Source organism: Haliotis rubra, unplaced genomic scaffold (assembly GCF_003918875.1).
Source record: "Haliotis rubra isolate DU_JTF1 unplaced genomic scaffold, ASM391887v1 Scf53, whole genome shotgun sequence".
Taxonomy (NCBI): Eukaryota; Metazoa; Mollusca; class Gastropoda; order Lepetellida; family Haliotidae; genus Haliotis; species Haliotis rubra.
The window spans coordinates 788621-809656 of NW_025767224.1; the positions used below are offsets into that span (position 1 = coordinate 788621).

Consider the following 21036-nt stretch of genomic DNA (forward strand, 5'->3'; position numbering starts at 1 on the left):
ACCTCCCTGTTCAGGTTGTGTGCGGAAGGTGAGGATTAATCACTTAAAATATTAGCAGCATGAAGCCGTCGATTTGATCTCAGTTTAAATCCACTGTTTGACAAAATTGCCATTGGCCTGACCCTACTATGCGCCGTCAAATAATTTAGTGGGTGTATTTTTCTTCTACAAAATGAAACGACGGTTTCTAGAGAAGATGCCACTAAAAACCTATTATACAACTACCACATGCATGTACAGATCATACCACAATATCGCCATACAGATAATGCCACAATACCGCCATACAGACTTTACCACAATACTATGATATAGATTATACCACAATACCACGCCATACAGATAATGCCACAATAACGCCATACAGACTATACCACAATACCGCGAATACAGATTATACCACAATATCGCCATACAGATTATACCACAATACCGCCAAATAGATTATACCACAATACTGCCATACAGATTATACCACGATATCGCCATACAGATTATGCCACAATATCGCCATACAGATTATACCACAATATCGCCATACAGATTATGCCATAATATCGCCATACAGATTATACCACAATATCACCATACAGATTATACCACAATACCGCGAAACAGATTATACCACAATATCGCCTTAGAAATTATACCCCAATACTGCCAAATAGATTATACCACAATACTGTGATACAGATTATACCACGATATCGCCATACAGATAATGCCACAATATCGCCATACAGACTATACCACAATACCGTGATACAGATTATGCCATAATATCGCCATACAGATTATACCACAATATCACCATACAGATCTAATGCTAGTCTTGATTCTTGATTCTTTATTTCAGTACAGATGTGGGCCAACTGCCCCTGGTACAACATTAATTGGTCCATTGCATATAAGTATGTACATACATGTATATGTATTCCAGAGAATGTACATGAGGTATGAGGTAGTGAGTTTCTTTTTACTATAGTGTGTCTCGGTTGCGAGGCATGGTAAATATAACGGGCTAAGTTTCTATCAACAGATGTTTGGTTAGAAGACACATATTAAATTTTGTCACAGTAGGAAATTCATAATATTTCTTGGCAATGTATCGTTGACGTAGATTATCAAAAACTGCACAGATCAATAAAAAGGATATTCTGTCTCAATATAACCACAGTTACAGACTTTACAAATTCTTTCATTCCTTGGTACATTGAGATATCTGCCTTCCTCAATGGCTAAAGAATGTGAGGTACAGCGAAATTTAGCAAGTGCCAGTCGAAACTTATGGACTGTAATTACTGAAAGATAAAATTCTGCTTCAAAAAGTTGTTTGTACAACATATACAAGGTAGACTTAGAGCTATTAACTAAACATGTACGCCATTCTTGTTCATATGAACATTTCAGACGGAAAACAAACTCTGAAAGAAAACTTCAGCACAATCTACTTTTTGTCTTTCCAAAATATATCCAAAACCATATTCATACAAAAGGGATCTTATTCCTGAAGTCCAGTTACATTTTCCATTAACTGACAATTGCAACAACTCATCATGATAGCTTTTTGGGGGGAAATCGGTAATCAGGCATATTAAGTAAATTTAACCAATAACTTATACAATTTTTATAGACGGTTATATAAAGTGGGTATCTTACCACATTCTCTTCGCACAACGTGATTGGAAGTTGCGGACTTAACACCCAAAAAGCGTTTACACCAAGAACATGTACTGATTCAATTTGCTTACAATATGACAGACCCCAAATCTCTACCCCATACATTAAAATTGGCACAACTTTAGAGTAAAAAATATTTAAAAATAGTTTCAAAGGCAGTGGCTTGATTTGTGACAATGAGCTCAAAATAGTAAATAAGGCACGTTTGGCTTGTATTAATACATTAGCAACATGCTTTGACCAAGACAGTATCTTTTGCAAGAGCAAATCCTAAATATTTATAGTGTGTCAGACATTGCAAATTACAACCTTTATAGTACCACTTTTCATGTTTAGAGAGTAACCCACCACTCTTGAAGACAATGACTTTGGGTTTTTTTCATAAATCGATGTATACTACGGAACATTTTGGGTGAGATACCGTTATGATTCAAACCCATCCACAGCTTGGATCTATTAATAGAATCAAAAGCCTTTGAGAAATCCACAAATACTGTGTAGAATTTCCCTCTCTTTTTGAATAAATAACGCTGTATAATCGATTGTCGAATAAAAATATTGTCAGTTGTTGAATAGCCATGGCGAAAACCGGCCTGTGACTACAATTCTTTCATATACATCTGTCCAAAATTAAATTCTTGCATTCAGTATTGAAATATAGAACTTACTGAAGACACTTAATATGGTAATACCTCTATAGCTACCTGTGGAATTAACATCCCCCTTCTTATGAATTGGTACAATATGTCCTACTGACCATGAGGTGGGGAAATAATGTGTATCAAACATAGCATTAAACAAGACTGTAATACATGGAACCAACACATCACCTCCACATTTAAACATTTCTGCTATGAGCTTGTCATTACCTGCTGCTTTATTTCTTAGTGCTTCCACAACCTCTTCTTGGGAGGGGCGGTGGGGTAGCCTAATGGTTAAAGCGTTGGCTCGTCACGCCGAAGAACCGGGTTCGAATACCCACATGGGTACAATGCGTGAAGCCCATTTCTGGTGTCCCCCGCCGTGATGTTGCTGGAATATTGCTAAAAGCGGCGTAAAACCAAACTCAGTCAGTCAGTCAGTCTTCTTGGGAGATAGGAGAATCCAAAATATGTTGTGTTGTTTCATCAAAATCAGTATTAATACCATAGTCATCTTTATCATTAACATCAGAAAACATATTCTTAAATACTGAAACCACTTATCCATTTTGATATTAGGCCTGTGTTTATACTTTTGCCCTGTTAATTTCTTAACAATAAACCAAAACAATTTACTATTTTTTAAGTTGTTAGAAATGCAATACAATATTTCATCCTAATAATACTGTTTTTTTGTCTCTCACAGTGTTGACATAATATTTCTAGCTGCAATGTACAAATCTAGTGACTGTTTACATTAATTAAATCGAAACACCTTCAACAGTCTTTGTCTTTCAGAACGTAAGAAATGACATTCATTATAGAACCACGGCTGTTTAGTGTCTTGATGTGCATTATGACGTTTCATTAATTCTGCAGCAGTATATAAGTATATATCAACAAGGTTTTTTAACACTAAACTACGTATATTATCATGAATTGTAACTGTAACGTGTGAGACAGATTGCTTGTTTTTATAATCGGTGCTATGACCTCTTCTCATTGCGGATAATAGTGTAATGAAGAAGCATGTGAGAAACTCATTTAAACTTTGTAAAATGCGTATGTACGCAGACATGGTCTCGTCGCTATATGGCTGAAACAATGCCGATGCGACGTCAAACCTCAACTCAACTCAACCCAACTCAACTCAACTCAACTCAACTCAACTCAACTCAACTCAACTCTAAGATCAGCATGATGAATTTGGTCTAGATATGTCTCAACTCAGCGTCTTTACATTTCTAAGATCAGCATGATGAATTTGGTCTAGATATGTCTAAATGTTATATTGAATATGGTAGCAATATACGTCAGTGAATTATGAATGTGTGATTTACGTCACAATGTGTCAGGAGTGAAAATCCAAGCAAATATTTCTTATGTTTTATAGTCCACTGACCCAACGCCGACAGACGTTATTGTCCAGACTGAAAAGAAAATCATAGCTGGTCCAGAAATAACTACAAACTTTAAAATTTTAAAGTGACAAGATGCGCCATCAAACATGTCCACTGTCATTCGTTACTTTATCAAAATGTAAGACCAGCTTGTCTATCTCTTCTGGATGCATAAATAGTTCCACCAACATTTCTTTCCATCTATAGTTGATGAATACTCGGTCATTTTTCTGTAGCTGTCTGTAGCAACATTGAGCATGGCTGAAAAAAGTAGCGATTTTCATAATTATATTCAGGGAATTAGTGATTTGAAAAACGATTAAACTGCTCAAGTTGATCCCAATCACTCAGTCGTTGCGACTACCAAAGTAATGAGCTTAGCAGCTTAGCACGGATTAGCGTCCTTGACAACCGCCTCTCCACTTCATGTATAAAAGTGTCCGTTCACCTGCTCTCTACATCAGACTTTTTCACCTCAGATAACTTGCAGTCCACGTGAGATCCACATCCACCTACAACAATCATGGTGAGTGAATATTGCTAATGTCAACGTCCATGATACATCTGATATCACGTATCAAGTTGCAAGATTTGAAAGGAAAAATTTTATTCGCGTCTTATCGATGAAGTGACGTTAATGCCCCAGTACACGGGCGATCACAAAGCTGAAAGTATTATATCGAGAGACATGTTCGTCTTTCATCTGTTCGTAAACTCTTTCTCATTTGTGAATATGATTTTTTTATACATAGCCAGCTCTTATAGCCCAGCGGCTTCTCATTCGTCAGTCTCAAGCCTTCGGTATAAAACTTCAAAATGTGGTGTTGTCACATGGTTTTCCCAATAATAATATGAGTGTTCTATATGTGTACTCATTCAGTCGCCAGACAGCATTTTGCTGAGGGAAAACGCCAGTGACATGAAACAAACTCACACTTTCAGACTTCCTAAACATATAGACTTTAATTTATGTCTCAAAGAGGTATATCTTCGTATATAATATCCTGATTTCTAATCTTGTCTTCAGAGGGAATGTATCTCCATCCACGTCGGCCAGGCCGGTGTCCAGATGGGCAATGCATGCTGGGAGTTGTACTGTCTGGAGCACGGCATTCAGCCCGATGGTCAGATGCCCTCAGACAAGACCATCGGGGGGTGGGGACGACTCCTTCAACACCTTCTTCAGCGAGACTGGTGCTGGGAAGCACGTTCCCAGGGCCATCTTTGTTGACCTCGAACCAACTGTTGTCGGTGAGTACATTATATGACTGATGGTAGTAAATCCTGTACGTATTAATGACACGATATGTTTATTTATGTTTAACAAAAACACCGCTACTTATCATTACATATTCCTGTACGTGTTACTGTAAAGAATTTTAGGTAAACGTTCGGTCAAATGAAACATGAAAATCATATTTGACGGCAACATCCCTGTTCATTCTAAAACATACATATTTGCAGATGAGGTCCGTACAGGAACCTACCGCCAACTGTTCCACCCAGAGCAGCTCATCACCGGCAAGGAGGACGCCGCCAACAACTACGCCCGGGGCCACTACACCATTGGAAAGGAGATTGTCGACCTCGTCCTTGACCGCACAAGGAAGCTGGCTGACCAATGCACTGGACTCCAGGGCTTCCTCATCTTCCACAGCTTCGGTGGCGGCACTGGCTCCGGCTTCACCTCTCTCCTGATGGAGAGACTGTCTGTGGACTACGGCAAGAAGTCCAAGCTAGAGTTTGCTGTCTATCCCGCTCCACAGATCTCCACTGCTGTCGTGGAGCCCTACAACTCTATCCTGACCACCCACACCACCCTGGAACACTCCGACTGTGCCTTCATGGTCGACAACGAGGCCATCTACGACATCTGCAGACGTAACCTCGATATCGAACGTCCTACTTACACCAACCTCAACCGACTGATTGGGCAGATTGTCAGCTCCATCACTGCCTCTCTCCGATTCGATGGTGCCCTGAACGTAGATCTGACGGAGTTCCAGACCAACCTGGTGCCCTACCCACGTATCCACTTCCCTCTGGCTACCTACGCCCCTGTCATCTCTGCCGAGAAGGCCTACCATGAGCAACTGTCTGTGGCTGAGATCACCAACGCCTCCTTCGAGCCTGCCAACCAGATGGTCAAATGTGATCCCCGTCACGGCAAATACATGGCCTGCTGCATGTTGTATCGTGGTGATGTCGTCCCTAAGGACGTCAACGCCGCCATCGCCACCATCAAGACCAAGAGAACCATCCAGTTCGTCGACTGGTGCCCCACAGGCTTCAAGGTTGGCATCAACTACCAGCCACCCACTGTTGTCCCCGGTGGTGACCTGGCCAAAGTCCAATGTATACTGGCCACATAAAGAAACTGTGCACACAGAAAATATAAATATAGGCACACAGCGTCTTTATACATAAATACAAGTGTGAACATAGCAAGTGTTGGAGACAATCAAACGCTCATGAACGTGCCAGGCGACGTGACGTCATTGATGGTGGCCTATGGACTTGCAATGTGTTACTGCACGTGCAGCCCGTGCAGCCGCACACAACATGTGAAACTCAGAAATTGCAGTCACTGTCGAAAGCTTGATCTTTGGTCATTCAAACGTTCACAAATTCACATGAGAAGTCACATGCACATCATGCCAAGATTAACATCTGCTCAACGTCAAGAAGCTATTGGAATGGTTCGAGCAAGAATGAGCCAACAACAGGTGGCAGCACATTTCCAATGCCATCGTAACACGATATCTGCATTGATCAGGCGTTATCGAAACAGTAATGACGTCACCGACCATCCACGTTCTGGGCGTCCCCGACGTAACGACGCCAAGACAGGACAGATGGATTCGGGTGACTCATCTCAGACACAGGTTCCAGACGGCAGTGACCACGTCCCAAACCATTCCCCAGGCCTTCAATGCTCATTTGGTAGCCTCTGTGCGTCGTCGATGCACTGCTGTGCTTCACGCACATGGTCGTCATACCCGTTATTGACTTTGTGACTTCGTCATGTGACCACCTACTCGATTTTGAACTTCTGACGTCATCGTTACGGATTTTGTTCATGTTCTTTTGACATTTTGTTGTGGTCCGATACTTCAGCTTATAAAGTGTCTCTATCATTTCGTCTTTTCTGTGTTGTATTCTAATTCTGAAGGAATTTTCTGTGCGCACAGTTTCTTTATGTAGCTAGTATATACATATCTGGAAAATGACGTCATCACACAAAAACATTTCACCATTCTTGCACAGACTTACCTGTCAGTTCCATGGACACATCTTGTTCACGGAGTTGAAGAATAATGTCTTGCAAGTCCAAATACTGACTTTCCATCAACAACTGATTCAACACACCTCCTCGTTGATTGTGACAATCTCCGAATTTGATTCTGAGGAATCCTGTTCCATTCCTCATGCAAAGCAGCAGACAATTCATTCAGAGTATAGACAAGTGGGTGTCTCTGTCGAACAAGACAGGGTATCAAACCCGGGTCTTCGGCGTAACGAGCGAACGCTTTAACCACTTGGCTACAGACACACACACACACACACACACACACACACACACACACACACACACTTGCAACAACGTGCACAATGTTAATAAATCATTCGGAGTACTGCTCTGTTGACTGCTCTGTGAATTATGTATTGCTTAATTCCATTTGTATATAATCACAAGGTTTCCATATGTATAAAATCACATGGTAAATTCAGATAGTAACTGCATTTTGAAGCATTTAGCCTTATAGATATTTCAAAGCGTCACAAAAGCTTGATACATCAAGACACACGCATACCCCAAGTACACGTATTCATTAACACTTATTTTAGTGATTCTATCCTGATACTCAAATATCACACCAATGTCAGACCAATATTTGACATCATGATTTCACCCTGAAACATCATGAGCATCGATCTTCAGAAATGAGATATGAAGACATATATTAATCAAGTCAGCGAAACTGACCACCCGAACCCAGACCTCTTAAGACAAGCATGGGTGGCTGAATCCCAATTCAAACCTGGATCTTCACGGGTAATTCTTCAATGACTTCACCTTGAAGTCACATAATCACATCTTATCCTTTCGTCACAAGGATACTTATAACGGGATATGTCATCAGATCTTTGTGTATAGGTTGCATACATACCTGATTTCATTCAAACATATCCACTCACACTAATATAGTAACTCACAAATTGTCTTCACCTTATACAGAGCCTCACCTACACATGCACGAAAATATTGGAGATGAAACAGTTTCCACAAAACTATAATAAGTTTACTCTGCACCGTACATTCCCATAGTCTATCTTAATGTACGCTATAGTTGGGGTTACACTATCGCAGTATAGTACAGATTCAACAGCAACCTTTAGCACATAATCTACAGTTCCATTCCGTGGAACCCGACATGGCCGAGTGGGTTGGATCGGTGAATCTTGTTGCTGGTAATTAGGTGATTGAGAGTGAAGATTATCATCGTAGATGGAACTCAACCCAAAAATATACTAGAATCTGTATTTGACTGGGAAGGTGTCATCCCAAATGTAGCACAGGTAACATCTAACCACTTTCTAAATGTCATTCTGTATTTATGTCTATATAAATCTGAATTTCTGGGATTTTAGTCTTACAGAAATGGTGCAATAAATACCCACTGAAATGTGTGGTCACCACAATGGTCCATCTTACAATCCAGGAAAAAAACGTTTGCTTACTAAGTATGAGAGAAAACGAAAAATCATATGATTCTTCAACATGAGATTTACCAATTTATCCATAAAATAATTGGGAGACATATCGAAGTAAATCAATGTTGATATGATAACAATGAATGTTTTGAGAGTTCATCACCACTTGCACTTTCTTATGACCATAGTTGTTGGTACAGTAATCGCTCTTGAAAGATGATTGGTGTATGACGTGAAATTTGCATGTGAACGATTTTCGTTTTCAAACAAAAACACTAAGAACTGTGTGATGCAAGATGATTGTCCAAATTAATGGGCTACATTGATGTCTCGACCTATTTGTACACCGTCAAAATCAAGCATGACATCCCATAAGATGTCTGTCTTTGAAAGTTTGTTAACGCTTATACTTCCTATCCAAATTGAAAGTTCAAGTTCCCCTACTTTTTTAAGAGTATCCATTGACAATGTGTCAACAGTCGAGCTCAGATTCTTTATGATGCCTAATGTGTTGATAATAGACTGTATCGTTCACTGACTCGACACCGACGAATGTTGTTGCTCAGACTGAACTCAAACAAGTAATACAAAGTACTGAAATTGGTCTACAAATCAGATCAAATTTACAACCCTGAAGCGGAACGACGCGCCATCAAACGTGCCCGCTGTATCTATCACCAAACTGTGAGACCAACATGTCTCGTTTCCTGGGTACATAAATGTTTCCACCAACAAATCTTTGTCGTAAATGTGTCTTAGTTCTAGCTACGGTTCATGAACAATCGGTCATTTTTTCTTTCATCTTCAAATTGCCGTACTGCTAACAGTAACAGGATTGAGTATGACTGAAAAACACCAGTATGGCGTCAATCGAGGTTCATAATTATGGTCAGGGATTTGATCCCTATCACCAAGTTGCTGCAAGTACAATAGTAATGAGCTTAGCAGCCCATACTACGGATTAACGTCCTTGACAACCGGTTGTCGACTATGCGTATATAAGTGTCCGGGCACCTGCTCTCCACATCAGACTTCTTCACCCTAGACAACTTGCAGTCCACGTGAGATCCACATCTACCTACAACAATCATGGTGAGTGACAATATCTAATGTCAACATGTAGGATATATCGCATATCACGTAGCAAGTTGATATGTATATTTTATAACGTTTCAATAACAAAATGTTGGGAGTGCAATGGTGTGCATGGGAATAGCTCATGTTATACACCCGTGTAAACTTAGGATAGTAATACAGGGGTGCAATACGGATGACGTGGTCAAATTCCGTATTGCAGCCCACATTCCGTATTGAACCCCTGCCGGTTCTACTTTCTCCAAAGCTCGGCACTTTCCAGGATTTTCCGAACCCACTAAATTTAGACCTAATGTTGCTTGACAGATCGATTTAAAAGTCGAATAGCTTGTTCGTTCCTTCATACAAGTTTGTATGTATCAAAATATGAATGAATTTCATTAGAATGCGACTTGTTTTCTTGACGTCATGCGGAGGAATATATGATCTAGGTCAGTTGCGTGATCCGCCTACACGGAAAGTGATACTTAGTGTCAAACTAACCTGAATGCAGAAGTATCGAGAGGCGTGAAAATATGTATCGCTACGCTTTGATTTGTTTTATTAAGTAACAGTTTAATGCAATATAAGAGGGTATATAATAAATATAGAACGTGATACTAACGCAATTGGGATGTTTTTGATTGAACTCGAAGATGTCATGAGAGAAGAGAAACAACTCGTTCTTCGAAGTCGTTGTTTCTCTGCTCCTATGAGATCATCTCTACATACATACATGACAACTGACACTCAAATGCCAAATAGCTGCCGTAACAGCAAAAAATACATTTCGAACTTGAAAGACTTACATATATTAATTTACTTATTGAACATTATTGGCAAATACTAAACATTTATAACGGTTTACTAGAAAGCAAGTAATTGTAAGGTTTACATGAATCCAAACATGATATTCCATATTTCATTTCTTCACTTCAGAGGGAATGTATCTCCATCCACGTCGGCCAGGCCGGAGTCCAGATGGGCAATGCATGCTGGGAGTTGTACTGTCTGGAGCATGGCATCCAGCCCGATGGTCAGATGCCCTCAGACAAAACCATCGGGGGTGGGGACGACTCCTTCAACACCTTCTTCAGCGAGACTGGTGCTGGGAAGCACGTGCCCAGGGCCATCTTTGTTGACCTCGAGCCAACTGTCGTCGGTGAGTTTATTGCTGTGTTATTGTAAAGAGTTTTAAGTAAACGTTCGATCAAATGAAACATAAAATCTTAATTAATGGCTACATCCTATTCATTCTAAAACATACATAATTGCAGATGAGGTTCGAACCGGCACCTACCGCCAACTGTTCCACCCAGAGCAGCTCATCACAGGCAAGGAGGACGCCGCCAACAACTACGCCCGTGGCCACTACACCATTGGAAAGGAGATTGTCGACCTCGTCCTTGACCGTATCAGGAAGCTGGCTGACCAGTGCACTGGACTCCAGGGCTTCCTCATCTTCCACAGCTTCGGTGGCGGCACTGGCTCCGGCTTCACCTCTCTCTTGATGGAGAGACTGTCTGTGGACTACGGCAAGAAGTCCAAGCTAGAGTTCGCTGTCTATCCCGCTCCACAGATCTCCACTGCTGTCGTCGAGCCCTACAACTCCATCCTGACTACCCACACCACCCTAGAACACTCCGACTGCGCCTTCATGGTTGACAACGAGGCCATCTACGACATCTGTAGACGTAACCTCGACATCGAACGTCCCACCTACACCAACCTCAACCGACTGATTGGGCAGATTGTCAGCTCCATCACTGCCTCTCTCCGATTCGATGGTGCCCTGAACGTAGATCTGACGGAGTTCCAGACCAACCTGGTGCCCTACCCACGTATCCACTTCCCTCTGGCTACCTACGCCCCTGTCATCTCCGCCGAGAAGGCCTACCACGAGCAACTGTCTGTGGCGGAGATCACTAACGCCTGCTTCGAGCCAGCGAACCAGATGGTCAAATGTGATCCCCGTCATGGAAAGTACATGGCCTGTTGTATGTTGTACCGTGGTGATGTCGTCCCTAAGGACGTCAACGCCGCCATCGCTACCATCAAGACCAAGAGAACCATCCAGTTCGTCGACTGGTGTCCCACAGGCTTCAAGGTTGGCATCAACTACCAGCCACCCACTGTTGTCCCCGGTGGTGACTTGGCCAAGGTCCAGAGAGCTGTCTGTATGTTGAGCAACACCACGGCCATCGCCGAGGCCTGGGCTCGTCTTGACCACAAGTTCGATCTGATGTACGCCAAACGTGCCTTCGTCCACTGGTACGTGGGTGAGGGTATGGAGGAAGGCGAGTTCTCCGAGGCCCGTGAGGACTTGGCAGCCCTGGAGAAGGACTACGAGGAGGTTGGAGTCGACTCTGTTGAGGGCGAGGGAGAGGAAGAAGGAGAAGAATATTAGTGCTACCTTTAATGACTCTCAAATGTTCCTTTTTTGGAACGACCGAATAAATAATTGATTATGAAACATTGTCTGTTTCACTTAATAGCATTTACATCCGATCGCCACGCTAACATAATACAGAGTTGTTAACCATCGTGTTCGGATTGCGTATGGTAGGTGACGACGTTAAGTCATCTGTAGTACTCGCAGAATGGTGTCATTTGTTTTTAGAGAAATAACTGGAAAACAAGAGACACATCTGTAGTATTCGCAGGATGGCGTCTTTGATATCTGATGACATTTGTTTTTAGAGAAGAAAAAGTAAAACAAAAGGGGTATTTAACGGTTTGAAGTGTAAGTGACACCAAGCTGACATCGTACCACTTCCTCTTCACGGTGATACACCACGAAACCCGGGATACCCACAGCAGTGATATATTGAGACGTTTGTCAGTTTCCATAGTAATTACATTTTCCAACATGTAGTCTTAAAGACATTCCAAAGAGTCACAAGGCGCATACCCCCATCTATTGCATCTATTGCATCACCGGCCACTGTCACTTTAGTGATTCTATCCTGATAGTCCAGTCACGCCCATATACTTGACATCATGGCTTAACCGTGCAACATGTTTTGGGTCTCAAGGCTCAATCCTCAAGGCTGACAGGGCGATCCCGTTAGTGGCTTCTTGCGACAATCATGGGTTGCTGACTCCCAATTCCAACCTGGATCTTCAAGGCTAATTAATTTGTCAGTGACCTCACCCTGAAGTCACATGACTACATCTTATCTTTTCGTCACAAGGGTACTTGTAATGGGATATGTCATCAGATCTTTGCGTATCGCTTGCAGACACAAAGACCTGACTTCATTAAGCTTGAACACATCCAGTCACACAAATATAATAACTTCACAAATTGACATCACCTTTAACCCACAACCACGCCTGCACATACACGGAAATATTACAATTGAAACAATTCATGGCAGGTATTTGTCAATGCACGAAACTTCTAATGCATGTCAAACTTTGCCTAAGTTGACTGTGAGCGGTACATTTCCATAAACAAGAAACGAAGTATAACGTATATTATATTTTCGAAATGAAGTAGAGATTTCAAGACATTTATGGCACATAATCTCGACTACCAGTTATCAAAGTTCCTTGGTTGGATTGGTGACTTTGACAGTCTGAGAGCGTAAGTTCGCATACCGGGTGGGACTCAACCCCAAAATATACTATAATCTGTAATTTACTGAGAAGGTGTAATCCCAAATAAAACATACGTCACATTTGACCACTTTCTGGGCCCATAGAGATCTATCAAGGAAAAAAGTTTATTTACTAAGAAAGCGTCCTACAGCATGTGCAGATTAAGGGTTACGTTAAAGTTGAAACCATGGTGATTTATTGCCGATAGTCCCTTGAGGATTCCTTGATTTCCTGATAATTTCGTGGTTATTCCTTGATTCGTTGATACTTCAATATCAGTGATTCCTTCAATGTTCCCTGATGTTTCTTTGCTAATTCCTTGATAAATCCGTGATAGTCATTTCATGATTTCATGATTGCCCTTTGGTGTTTCGCAGATGATTCAATGACAACCCCTAGAAGGTTCTTCATGATCCCTTGATGATTCCCTTAAAGATCCCACGATGTTCCCTTAATGATTCCTTGACGACCCCTTGATAATCCCCTCAGGGGCATTTGTTGATTCCTTGATAATTTATTTATTATCCCTTGTTGATCCTTAATGATTCCTTGGTGGTTTATTAATTGTCCCTTTATGATCCCTTAATGATTCATTGATAAGTTCTAAATTATCCCTTTATGGTTCCTTCTCATTCCATATCGATTCCATAATGATCCCTTAATGATTCCTTGATAATTCCTTGATGATCCCTTAATGAATTTTTTATCATTCCTTGATCATTCCTTGATCATCCTTTCCTTGATCATCCCCTGATAATTCATTGATGATCCCTTGATTTTTTCTTAATTATTCCTCGACGCTTTCCTTAATGATTAATAGATTATCCCTTGGTGTTTCTTTATGAGTCCATGATGATCCCTTCATGATTCCTTGATGATTGGTCCATATTCTTAATGATTCCTTAATGATAATAATAATAATAATAATAATAATAATAGATGTACTCACAAGGGCAGGTGCAGACTTCGGAATCTATTCCAATCAGAAGGGGAATATTTCAGGGGGATTCCTTTAGTCCTTTGCTTTTTTGTCTTTCCCTAAATCCTTTGAGCTTTCTGCTCAATAAAGAGGAGGGTTACCATCCCGGACCTCCTCAGCACAGATCCCCGACACCTCTTACTCATCTCCTTTACATGGATGACATCGAACTCCTTGCCAAAGGAGATTCCAATTTGAAACAGCAGGTTCTCCTTGTCGAGTCCTTTTCTAATGATATTGGCATGACATTTGGACTCGACAAATGTAATACTCTTCATTTGAAACGTGGCAAGGTAACTAATGATGGATCGGTCAGGTTACAAGGGGGACGAGTTATTGAGCATCTTGTGGAAGATCAGGCCTACACCTATCTTGGAATGCAAGTTCGAGACAAGCTCCAGAATGCCCAGATTCAAGAAAAACTTCGGGCCGAGTATAAATCTCGTTTAAAGAAAATCTGGAGTTCAGAGCTAAATGCTCGAAACAAGGTCAAAGCCACCAATACTTTTGCTGTGCCAGTCCTTTCCTATTCCTTTGGAGTAGTTGATTGGACGAAACAAGACATCCAGAGTCTTGACCGTCTGACCAGAAGGATCATGTCTGATAACAGAGCCCACCACCCTCGTTCCTCTCTTAACCGTTTATACATGCCAATCAATTCTGGAGGTCGGGGTTTGATTAATGTGGAGGCTCTTCATGACAGAATTTTATTGTGTACTTTGCACATATTTATTTATCGGATGATCCTCTGGTGATGCATGTGAAGACTCATGATGAAAGCAAGGAATTCCACAGTTATTTTAAGCGTGCCAAGGTTGTTGGACAGAATCTGAGATTTGAGGTTGACTTTGCTGATGGCAATGTACTGCTGGACGGTACAGCGATGGGAGTAAACCAGGTGAAGTCCTTCACCAAGTCTGCCCAGAGTCGGTCTTTTGTGGAGAAGCTTTCTGAGAAGCCATTGCATCGTGTGTACATGCAGTGTGTTGAACAGAATAGCAATCCCACCGACTCCTTCGCCTGGATGAAGTCGGCTGGTCTTAAATGTGAAACTGAGGGCTTCCTTTTTGCTGCTCAGGACCAGTCACTTCCCACTCGTAATCGCCTAAATGTGATTCTTAAAGAGAATATTAACATGAAATGTCGACTTTGCAATGAATTTACAGAGACTGTCCAACACCTTGTCAGTGGATGCCCTTCCTTGGCACAAACAGCATATCTTAAACGACATGATGGCATGGCTCGTTGCTTTTACTACCGTCTCCGACATGCCTGTGGCTTTGACTCGAGGTCCATCCATGGTACGACCCTGAACATGTCCAGGGCGTCATGGAAAATGATGCTTTCAAACTTCTGTGGAATAGGCCCATATACAGCCTCAGAAGAATTCCAGCTAACAAACCTGATCTTGTCCTTTTGATAAAGCCAATGAATTTATTTATATCATAGAATTTTCTGTCCCTTTTGACACCAATGTGATTGGCAAGATTAAGGAAAAGCATGATAAATATGCGGACCTCGCCTTTGAAATGTCTCGCTTGCATCCCAAGTACACTGTTGTCAGGCTCCCCATTGTTCTCGGTGCCCTTGGTTTGGTACCTCCTGATCTCTTGGCGCAGATCAGGAGAGTGCCCGGGTTCTCCACCGGGAGTACAGCCCTTCTGACACTCTGGGTAATGCAGAAGGCTGCAGTGTTGGGGAGCCTTCATATTCTCCGGAAGGTTCTTGGTGGGTTCGACTAGGCAGCGTTTCCTGGGAGAAGTCCCATTCGCTGTCTGGGCTGCGTGTAGAGGGGGCAAGGGCCCTGAGCTGATGATGAGCCTTACCAGCCTGACTGTGCCAGGATCACCCGAACCCTCTCTGCTGCATACAATCTTTAATCTGTAAAACATAATAATAATAATAATAATAATAATAATAATAATTAGTCCATTTGTATTGCGCTAAATCCACACCGACAGCATGCTCATAGAGCAGACAAGATAGAATTTAGGAGTCACTTGTAAAACATAGAGAAAAGGTATGTCTTTAGGTTTGCTTTGAAACATGTGACTGGTAGCTCATTCCAGTTAATCGCGGCTGCCACTTGAAAGGAACGAAAACCATAGGAATGAATGTGAAGTAAGTTTTTGTCACTGGAGCGAAGCTGTCTGCATGGAAGATATGGTTTGAACAGTTCTTTGAGATAGGCCGGAGCAGTGCCTAGTATGCACTGGTGGACAAGGGTTAAAACTTTAAAGTTCACTCTAGCTCTTATGGGCAACCAGTGTAACTGTTTTAGAATAGGGGTCATGCTTGAGAATTTTGGTGCTTTGCTCCCTTCATGATTCCTCAGTAATCACTTTTATGATCTCTTGGTGATCCCTTAATGATTCCTCGATGATTCTTTAATAATTAATATATTATCCCCAGGTGTTTCTTTATGAGTCCTTGATGATCCTTCATGATTCCTTGATGATCCCTCGCTTATCTCTTGGGTGATCCCTTAATGATTCCTTGATGATCAGTTTACGATCCCTAGATTATTCCTCAATGATTCCTTGATGATCCCTTAATGATTCCTTGATGATTCCTTGATTATTCCATAATGATCCCTTCATGATTCTTTATTATCCTCTGATGATCCCTTATAATCCCTTTAATGATCCCTTATGATCATTTGATGATCCCTTTATGATCCCTCGATGATTGCTTACTGACCCCTTGATGATCGCGACCGCATCCGTGGTGTAGTGGTTAGAGCTTCTGCCCGGACAGCAGAAAGTCGCTTGTTCGATCCCCGACCGCGTCATACCAAAAGACGTTAAAATATGGTACTTGTTGACCCCTGCATGGCGCTCAGCATGAATGGTTACAACAGGACCGGTCGGCTTGAGTCCCAGGTTCCCCGGCTCAATTTACAAAATGAGCCCTTGGGAAGTCCCTACTCCCGTAGCCCCATTATGTATACTACTACTGAAGTGCATGCAAAATTTGATAAAAATCGGTCAAATAGTTTTTGAAATATTGACTTTTAAGTGAGCATGGGGTCGGAAGGGAAAAGGCAAAATGTCCAACTTTTTTGTCGTAATTAAGTCGTAATTAATCTAATGAAGTCACCGAGAGTGTTTCCAATGCCGTTTTGCTATAGCGTAAGCATCTGCCGAGATGCATGCAAAATTTCACGAAAATCGGTCAAAATAGTTTAGGAAATAATCACATTTTAGTGAGCATGGGGTCGGTCTGGCGAAAGGCTAACAATCCAACGTATTGTCGTACTTGTTATATATTATCGAGGCGAGAGGTGTTTTTTAGCTGAATGAAACGCAGGTCTCGGCAGTCATCACCTCGCTACCGTCTCGGGGGTGCCTTGAGCGAGCGCCGTGGACGAGTATAAGTGTGTGTGTGCGTGTGTGTTTCGGCTCGGCTATGATGATGCACGGCCGGCTGACTAGCGAGTCTACAGATGTCTGAAAGTGAATGAAACGCATCTCTCGGCAGTTCCTTCCCGGGTCGGTATCACCGAGCGAGCGCTTTGGGCGAGTCGCAGTGTGTGTGTGTGTGTCGGCTCAGCTATTATTCACCATGTGCAGCTCGCTGTAGAGCTGGCTGGCCACATAGCATACCACAACCTAATAGCACATACAAATAATCATGAGAATTTTCATACAGTGGGCGATCTAAAAGGGACTGTGTCGTGAGGTATGATCATCAACTCCTCTCTGACGAATGCTATCGGCGGTCTGTCTTTCACGTAGTACAAGTTCGGTTCGCCATCTTTGATGTTGTACCATATCCATCGGTGGCGCTTTTTCTGCTGTCTCCCTCGTATTCTCCCGGCTGGTACAAGTACCTAACGCTGACCTGGTCCAGTAATGTTTTATCTGTTTTATCGCGAAGTGCCCTGCCGACGACGATTCGACAGATTTCATGTTGATGGCTTCGACGGGTCTCTTGCCCACGAGTCTGGTGACTTCGTTGTTGATGGCATCACTCGCGGTAAGAGTACGATCCATTCCGTGTTTCTGTTTTTGGGATCCATTAAATCCTGCAAGTACTGATGAGAGAACAGACGTTCGGCTAAGGTGCGAGTGAATCTCTCGACAATGGCTTGGCTTCGGTGAGCTTCCGCCACACCTCGTCTCGCCTGGACTTTGTGCTTGGCAAGCAGTTGTGACACGGCTCCCATGAACTCGTGTCCGGGATCGATTTGCGATACGGCAGGCCAGGTCAAGTGACTGCGTTCGTATATGCGTTCTAAGGCTTTGGCGACTTCGTTCGAATCTTTGGTCATCAACGGTTCGGCTTCCTTGTAGCGACTGGCGACGTGGACAACTGTCAGGGCGTACTTGTAGGTTTTACGCCTCACCCTGTCGTGAGGTAGAAACAGGAGGTCGGCTTGGTGAACGCGATTCGTCGTTGATGTGTCGAATTTTCTTCTCGGGATTGGAACCGAGGCGCCGGCAGGTAAATTTGCCAGATGGCTTGTTTTTTAAGCCAAGCTAATTGATAATTCCTCTATAGTTCCTAGATGATTCATTGATAATGTCTTGATAGTCCCTTAATGAGTCATTGCTTGTCCTTTGATGGTGCCTAACCCCATTTTTGGAATAACATCCAACAAGCCATCCGTCACTTTCCATCTGAGATGACGCTCAGACGCTGAGATGACATTTTCATAATGAATCTAGGTATTGTTTTGTTTAGTTTTGTGGCGTTATACCATATTCGATGAAATATAATTTTTTAGATATGAAATTACAAATGTCGTCTCTCTTTCAAAGATGAATATTTTGTTATTTAGGTTTGTCGGGATCATTCCAAATGTTATATTAAGTGAGTATTTTCAGAGTAGACTCTGATCATTTACCATTAGAACTGACATGTCAATTTCCAAATATGAAAAACTCAAGTGATACAAACCATATTGATGATTATAAAGAAAAGATTGTTTGGAACGACGCCTGTTGCGAAATATATTTAGATAATTTGAAAAGTAAGACTTCATTTTATAACGACCGTCTCTTATCGAAACTTGAGTTCGATCTAAACGGAGCTTTAGATGAATTTGTCCATGTCATATTAGATTCAGCAGATTGTATGAAGAAAAAGACTAAGCCGTTCAAGCAAAACTATAAAACACCCTTAAGTGACGAGTGTAAATCTGCGCGACGAGACGCGCGCAAAGCACTTAGAAGTTTTCGGTGTAGACGCTCAGAGAGAAACAGAAATTATTTTTGTAAAATGAGAAACAAATACAAAGCTTCATGTAGAAAATTCAAATCTAACCTCCGTAATCAAAGATTGAACAGATTGAATGATTCTATTCACAATCCTGCTATGTTCTGGAAACAAATTCGTTCATTTAGAAAGAGATCAAATCTTAAAAGTAATATTTCAAAATGTGAATGGATGACACATTTCAAGACAGTTTTTTCTAATGATGCTGTTTTTTCAAGCGATGGTTATTCCTTCGACGATGATATTATCTCTTCGAATGACTATGACACTGTTGATCAAATGATTTTGGAAACACAAATTTCAGTAGATGAGATAAAGAATGCTATAAATAACTTAAAGAGCGGAAAAGCAGCTGGTCCCGACAATATTATAATCGAAATGATTAAATGTTCTCAAATCGAGTTAATGCCCTTCCTCCATAAGTGTTTTAATACTGTATTTGAAAGTGGTTCGTTTCAGAAAGCTGGTCTCGTTCAATTATCGTCCCTATACATAAAAGGGGCTCAAGAAAATCCAGATAATTACAGAGGCATATCTTTAATGAGTGTTATTGGGAAAATATTTACAACTGTTTTAAACAACAGAATCTCAAACTGGTCAAATCTAAGAAACTTAATTCCTGAATGTCAGGCAGCTTTTAGAAAAGATTATTCAACTACTGACCATATCTTTACACTATATGCAATAATACAAAAGTGTCTATCACGTAATAAACACAAACTTTATGTAGCATTTGTTGACTTTAAGAAAGCTTTTGACTCTGTGGATCGTTGTAAATTATGGCACTGCTTACGAAAGTCTGGTTTACAAGGGAAAATGTATTCTATTTTAAAATCTATGTACTTGAATATTAAATCATGTGTTCGTTGTGGTGATGATCTCACTGATTTTTCGACTGTCCCATGGGAGTTCGGCAAGGGTGTATTTTAAGCCCTGTATTGTTTTCATTCTTTATAAGCGAACTGTATTATGATATTTCTAATGCAGGTAAACATGGTGTGCAAATGTTTCCAGATATGATTGAAATTTTTATCCTCCTTTTTGCCGATGATGTAATTTTAGTGTCAGATACTATCGTCGGTCTACAAAACCAACTGAATATTTTGGAACGTTATACAAATGAATGGAAATTATTTGTTAATTTTGAAAAAACAAACATAGTTATCTTTAGAAGAGGTGGGCCTGTCGCCTCTAAAGAAAAATGGTTCTTGAGTGGCAAAAATGTATCTATTGTTAATCAGTATACCTACCTCGGGCTATTGTTTTCCCATACCATGAACTTTAAAAAGAGTGTTATAGACCTGACATCACGTGCTAAGAAGGCTCTTATTAACGTTATGTCCGTTTCCCAGAATTTTGGAATTTTAACCCCGAAAATATATTTTAAATTGTTTGATGCACAAATCCAACCGATTATGCTTTATGGGTCTGAAATTTGGGGATATCAACGTCATGAATGTCTAGAGAAACTACACCTTTTAGCATGTAAAAGGTTTTTTAAATGTAGCGCAAGCAGCACCAACTTGTATGGTTTATGGAGAATGTGGTAGATATCCGATATATATAAATTCACAAATCAGATGTTTAAAATATTGGTTAAAGATCCTTGGAATGCACGAACAAAGAATCCCCAAACTAGCTTATAACATGCTTGTACATTTAGATGATAGGGGTAAGACAACATGGGCGTCTCATATTAGAACTCTTTTATTTTCACATGGCT

The 21036-nt window shown here is 41.3% G+C and overlaps 1 protein-coding gene and 1 pseudogene across 1 annotated transcript; both read left to right on the top strand.

Annotated features, from left to right (window-relative positions):
• The first annotated feature begins 1234 nt into the window (after positions 1-1234).
• On the top strand, positions 1235-6093 carry LOC124253018 (annotated as a pseudogene).
• Positions 6094-10441: 4348 nt separating this feature from the next.
• LOC124253000 (tubulin alpha-1A chain-like) lies at positions 10442-11918 on the top strand. The gene is made up of 2 exons (XM_046686714.1): positions 10442-10673; positions 10789-11918. Exons 1-2 carry the CDS (start codon positions 10493-10495, stop codon positions 11916-11918), a joined length of 1311 nt encoding a protein of 436 aa, XP_046542670.1. The 5' UTR covers positions 10442-10492.
• The last annotated feature ends 9118 nt before the right edge of the window (positions 11919-21036 follow it).